The sequence below is a fragment of the Squalius cephalus genome (genome assembly GCF_949319135.1).
Source record: "Squalius cephalus genome assembly, chromosome: 24".
Classification (NCBI taxonomy): Eukaryota; Metazoa; Chordata; class Actinopteri; order Cypriniformes; family Leuciscidae; genus Squalius; species Squalius cephalus.
The window spans coordinates 14306002-14312040 of NC_137145.1; the positions used below are offsets into that span (position 1 = coordinate 14306002).

General features: G+C 40.2%; 1 protein-coding gene across 1 annotated transcript in view; it reads left to right on the forward strand.

The window, feature by feature from the left end:
• Window positions 1-4857, forward strand: part of auts2a (activator of transcription and developmental regulator AUTS2 a) — a 335804-nt gene extending 330947 nt beyond the window's left edge. The window contains exons 16-18 of the mRNA XM_079860573.1: window positions 128-211; window positions 2030-2279; window positions 2488-4857. Of these exons, the coding sequence (XP_079716699.1) occupies window positions 128-211; window positions 2030-2279; window positions 2488-3706 (1553 nt within the window). The 3' untranslated portion in view covers window positions 3707-4857. The remainder of the gene's footprint in view (window positions 1-127; window positions 212-2029; window positions 2280-2487) is intronic.
• The last annotated feature ends 1182 nt before the right edge of the window (window positions 4858-6039 follow it).

The following is a 6039-nucleotide window of genomic DNA, read 5'->3' on the forward strand; positions in this document are numbered from 1 at the left end:
GGACTCGGTTAAAAGCTGGTTCATTGTGAAAAGTTAACATTCTATAATGAAACAAGCTGTAGTTCATTGGTAAATCACACAATCATTTGTTCATTGATTGATTCTTTATTCCTGTTTTGATTGTCAGAGCCCTTCAGCAGACCGCCTTCATTTGGAGGTCTGGCCTCATTAAGCACTGCAGCTTTTGGTGGGCTGGGAAACCCAGCACTCAGTGAGTGTCAATTAGTCAAATTGTTTATTAGAAATTTCATCTTCAATCAACTTTTTATCATCTCATTATTGCACGGCTCTGTGGAATACTTGATTCTTATTGGTCAATCGCGCTATCAAGCAGTATGTTATCCCCCGATAACAACCGGAAAACACTGATAACACAGGCTCATCCGGGTAACTGAAGTCAGCGTTTTATGCTCGTTAGGAACTATTTTTCCTCGTGGAAGTTATGCGTTTGGAGAGCTAATAAAATATTAAAACTCAAATCCATATTTTGCATACAGTTATTTAATTGTCATCTGGTATCGCAGACTCACTATCTCTTGTTTTATCCAAATGCAGCTGCTGCCGTTTTGTACACTGTAATGGTTTATAAGATAACAAACAGGTACAATTTTAACACTAGAACCGCCAAGGGTCGTTGTATCCCTAAAACCACGAGCGGGTCAAATTTACCCATGCACATGACTTCTGTTTTGATATGGCTAAAAAATATATTATGTGACTGTATTATGCCACTGTCTTTACAAAGTAATATCTAAAGTCAGTAAATTATTGTTTTTTGTCATCAATTATCTTTTTGTCCTGTGGTTTTATGTTCAAGGCTATTTTAAGCAGTCTACAATAATCACTTTTCTTAACGGTGAATATAGGCTAAACCAGCCTGCAGTGACAACGAGAATTAGAAGGAAATAAATACATATTTGGGTGGTGTAATATTATAATAAAATGTCAATCACATATTAAGATAACCCATCTTATTTAAATGACTAAAATACCCTAGACAAAAATTAGCAATAATAATTCACCACACTGCAGTCAATTACTTTTAACTACAAATTCAAGCACACAGTTTCACCTAATTAATTATTAATTTGTTTAGTTATATCATTTATAATTTAAACAGAGAACAACACCAATAAACTTTGGGTAATCATAAAAATAAAAATTTATTCATTACATCATAGATCGGATTTTTTTTTTCAGGAAATGGGCAGACTTCAACACAGTAGCGAACAATACACAATAAAAATTGCAAAACAAAAATGTATAAATCCTCCAAAGTTTGTTGTGTGACTGTTTACAGTAAGCTTACACGTTGCTCAAACACAGCGTGAAAATAAAGGCATTATATAGGTAAATTTGACCTGCTGGCGGTTTTAGGTATAAATGCCTCGTTTTTAATCCGGTTTTATCATTTACAATCCCCCGTTGTTAAAAATTGTTTAAACAATTTTATTAAAAGTCAATGACTGGGAGACTTGGATATTTTATTGAAAATCTACATTTGAAAAACAGCCATGGGTAAATTTTACCCCGTGGCGGTTGTAGTGTTAAAAACCCTTAATCTCAAATCAATATCTCTTGTCCCCATAATTATTTATGTGGTGAAATACCATGTAATAAGTGGTATGACTGTACTGTATCCCTTAAATGTCCATCTAGTTTGAACTTTCTGCTTGCTAGCAGCTGCTTTCTCCGCGGAAGCTTTTCGTTTGCGTTTAAAGAGCTAATAAAATATTTCGACCCGGATCAATATTTTATGTCTAATTATTTACTTATGTGGCAAGTAGCCATGTAATAAAGCGGGATTATGTGCATCCAGCCGGTTGTTATCGCAGAGTAAACCCCTTCCTGATCACCCTGTCTGGGTTTATTCTGCAATAACAACCGGCTGGATGTACATTATCATTTACTTAACACAAAATTGTAGGTTAAAAGGTCATTACAACTGTAATTATCTGATATCAAAGATTCAAATGAAATAGAGATCAAAATAAATAAAATTTCACCATGTTGTTTTTCCATCTCCCAGCACCCAACTCTGTATTTGGTCACAAAGATGCACCCAGTGCACAACAGCACTTCAGCGGACCCCACGAGCCATGGAACAGACTCCACCGCACTCCGCCGTCCTTCCCCACCCCACCTCCCTGGCTCAAACCAGGAGACTCAGAACGCAGCGCATCAGTCAGCTCACATGAGAGAGAACGAGAAAGGGACAGGGAAAGAGAACGTGACCTGGACAAGAGGGATTCATCAGTCAATAAGGATGATAAAGAACGGTGTGTAGAGCTGTGTGAATGATATTAACAAGAATCACGTATTATTATTTGTCAAAGCTAGGAAGAGTTTTTCTTTAAGTATGTATTACAATCAGCTGGTCATTATGGTGATCGGAGGTCTTGTGTCACCCTGAAGAGAGGTTTATTGTACATTAATGAACAGCAGACTGTTGATTATCCAAACAATAATGGTCCATTTCACCTCTAGGGAACCTGCTGAGAAGAGGCACCAGAATCACCAATCCCCGATTCCTGTTAACCCTCTCACTCTGTTGGGTCACACTCGGTCATCTGAGCCCTCCCGGAACCACATCTCTTCCAGCGAGCCTCGGGACAAGGACAAGCCCAAAGATCGCGAGAGAGAACGAGAGCACTCAGACTGGAAAGACTCCAACACAGATGAGCACAAGGGGAAGGAGAATCACCACAGTGACAAGGACATTTCCGTCATCCACGATGGCCGAGTTTCTGAAGACAAGCCGGCCAATCGGGTTACAGCGTCACCCTACATGCGGCCAGGCGGCATAGATCGGGTGAACGGCGGGTTGACTCGAGATGTTCTGGAGAAGAAGGCTGAGATCACCTATGAGAAGAAAAACAGTGAGGTGAAGGTGAAAGAAGAGAGGAAAGAGGAACAGGACGGTCCCACGGAAAGAACACCAGAGCAAAGATCCACGCCACAAGCACCTCATCCTCCCGCTGCTCTCCACCCTCCATCTTCAATGCCGGTACCCATGGGCATGGCCAGCATGCATCCCATAAACAGTATCAGTAGTCTGGAGAGGACTCGTATGGTGGCCCCCTTTATGGGTATCAGTCCCATCCCAGGGGCGGAGAGGTTTCCCTATCCCACCTTTCATTGGGATCCCATGAGGGACCCTTACCGGGGACTCGACATCCACCGGAGGGATCCATTAGCTCGGGATCTGCTACTACGGAATGACCCTCTGCACCGGTTAGCAGCGCCACGGCTGTATGATGCAGAGCGCTCATACCGAGACCGTGAGCCTCATGACTTTAACCGAGACCACCCTCACGGACTGACCTTGGAACAGCGGCGGGAACAAGAGCGGGCACACCTAGAAGAGAGGGAACGTCTGCACATGCTCCGAGAGGACTATGAGCAGGGACGTCTGCACCCCATGCATCACCCCGCTTTAGATGGACATCTCCCTCACCCTGGTCTCATGGCCCCCGGACTTCCCAGCATGCACTACCCCCGTGTTAGCCCCTCCTCTGCTGTGGCTGCTGCCGCCCAGAATGGAATCCTCAACAAACCCCCCCCCACCGCATCACTCAGTGCCCCACCCCCTCTTATCCCAACGCTGGGAGCACGTTCCACGTCTCCCAGACGGACTACCCCACTTGGCACTGACATTAGAGACAGACCCCCTTCACACACACACAAAGACATCGAGGCACGGTGAGACCCCCTGATGAACTATAATGGAACTCAGAAGCAAGCACTTGAGGCTGTATTATATCGGTGTATAGATTGTGCATTACTGATTTTTGTGTGTGTTGCGTTTTTGTTTTTGTACAAAAGACTGAGATTTTTTCATGCTCTTTTATCCTGTTCGCTCCTGCGTTGGTGTGTATTCTTAAACATATACAGTACACTGATTGTTGAGCAAGTGGACAAATGGTAGATCTCCATCATGGAAAAGAACATTTTGGAATGTACAGGTACCTCAATACATTGACAAAAGGCAAAACTATGTAGATATGTGCAAAGTCTGTGTTTTCTCCCCTTGAGGGAAAACAATGTAAGGTACAAATATGCAAATGGGTGTTATGAAAGCTTTACTTTGAAATGCTGTACATAGTGGGCAGTGATCAAAAGGAGAGCGAGTGCACAGGCTCTGGTTTTAGTTTAATGCTGCATATTAATGGTTTTGAAGGATCATATTGTCCAAGAGACCACATCCCTTCTTTCAACTATGCAACTCATGCGTGGGCTCTCTCTGTATCACGTTTTCTCTCTCCTAGAGGACTACCAGTCTCTACTGAACCCTCACATTCTCCTTTCAAAGCAACAGTACATGCTTACACATGACTTACAAGATTGTTCTTAGATGGGGATTTTCAGCAACGAGTATTACTCACACTGAAGCTCAATCTGACAAGCATATTCCCTAACTCTTGATCCAAAAACAAGCTTTTGTTCATCAAGATAGAAAGAAAGAAAAATAAATAATAATAAAAATCTGTGTTGACAATCCTTACAAATACACAAATGTTTCAGGAACCTAACAAAACCTAAATTCGCTGAATTACCTCTAAATCAGAAGACTGTGCAAACATGACAACACAACCCTTCATGTCACCAGATGTTTGAGTACAGAAAGCAGGACAATTCCCTATTGGTCTAACTGTGTATTAAAATATTATGTATCTACACAATGATAAAGTGAGTTGTAAGCTATGGAAGTTTGTTTTTAATGAGCAGAGATCTATTTTAGTAGTCCATGGGAGGGATAGTTGTGCGCTTTTAAACTCTGTGGAATTCAGATGTTGTGCAGTGCTTTTTTTTTTTTTTTTTTTTTTTTTTTTTTAATTTTCTCTACTTTTTTGTTTTCTTAAAATCAGACAATAAAATGTCCACTGAAGCAGTAGTGGGTAGTCAATACGTATTGCAAAGAGATTGTAAGAAATTTTTGCTGTTTATCATGTACGTAAAAAAATGAAGTCCTTTCTAGATCATGTACAAAAAAAGGGTGAGGCGACAGCATGCTCCTCAGTTAAACTTGTGTTATGTAAATTGTGCCATGTTATTAAAAAATGTGAACTAATTTTGTCCTAAAGTTTCTGTTTCTCAATACTTCCCAAGTTCCCATCATAAAAAGTGCACATACATGAAAGGTTGAGATAAGAGCTATGTTATACTTATAATCAATACACCTAAGCCAAATCTGATAGCAGAATTTAGAGCAAGCACTAGTTATTACTGTTGCTTATGTTTAGGATTATAAGTGCTTTTACTTTTCTGAACCAATTGATTGGCTGCTCAAGTAGCTACTTTTGCCTGAAGAAAAATTTATATACGTTTTCTTTCCTTTGTGTGCATTAGGCTACCTATAAGGAAACTGTAAAAAGCATTTTATACACAGCACAATCTGTGCACGGAGCTTCATCATGGGGCCCTCTGCTACCAAGGCTGGGTTTCCAGAAACCTTCTTCACGCTGTCGTTCTTAAGTTACACCTTAGCTGTACCTTATCGTTAATACGTGTTTCCCGAAACGTTCTTAGTTAAGTATACTTTTACTGTAAGTCATACGTTCGGAAGGTTGGTCTGGACCACTCTTAGCTTCACCTTATCACTGTTGCAGGTCTATACGATATAATATAATATATAATATAATTCTGAAGTTTTAATACACACAAACAGTGTTCAGTTAGGCTAATTCAAGTATTTTCATGCAAAGAAAATATTAAAAATAATATTATTATTATTAATTTAATAAAAGAGCGCTTTTAAATGCCAGTGAAAGCATATGCTACTGTAAGTTAAGTTCTGTTCGGACGCTAATATTGTTTCTCTGCATGGGCTCGTCCGGTATTTTACACATTTACAGGGGTACAAGTCGGTGATTTTAGTGCCGTTCGAATCCATAAATAGTGTTTTTTTCTTACTAAACCCGCGTAAAAATGTTTGTTTTTTGACAAACAGGTCGTGTGGTAATTGAATTGCCGTCTGAATCCACATCTTTTACAAGAGTTTACAAGAGATTCAAAATGCATTGTTTAAATCCTTTTTGA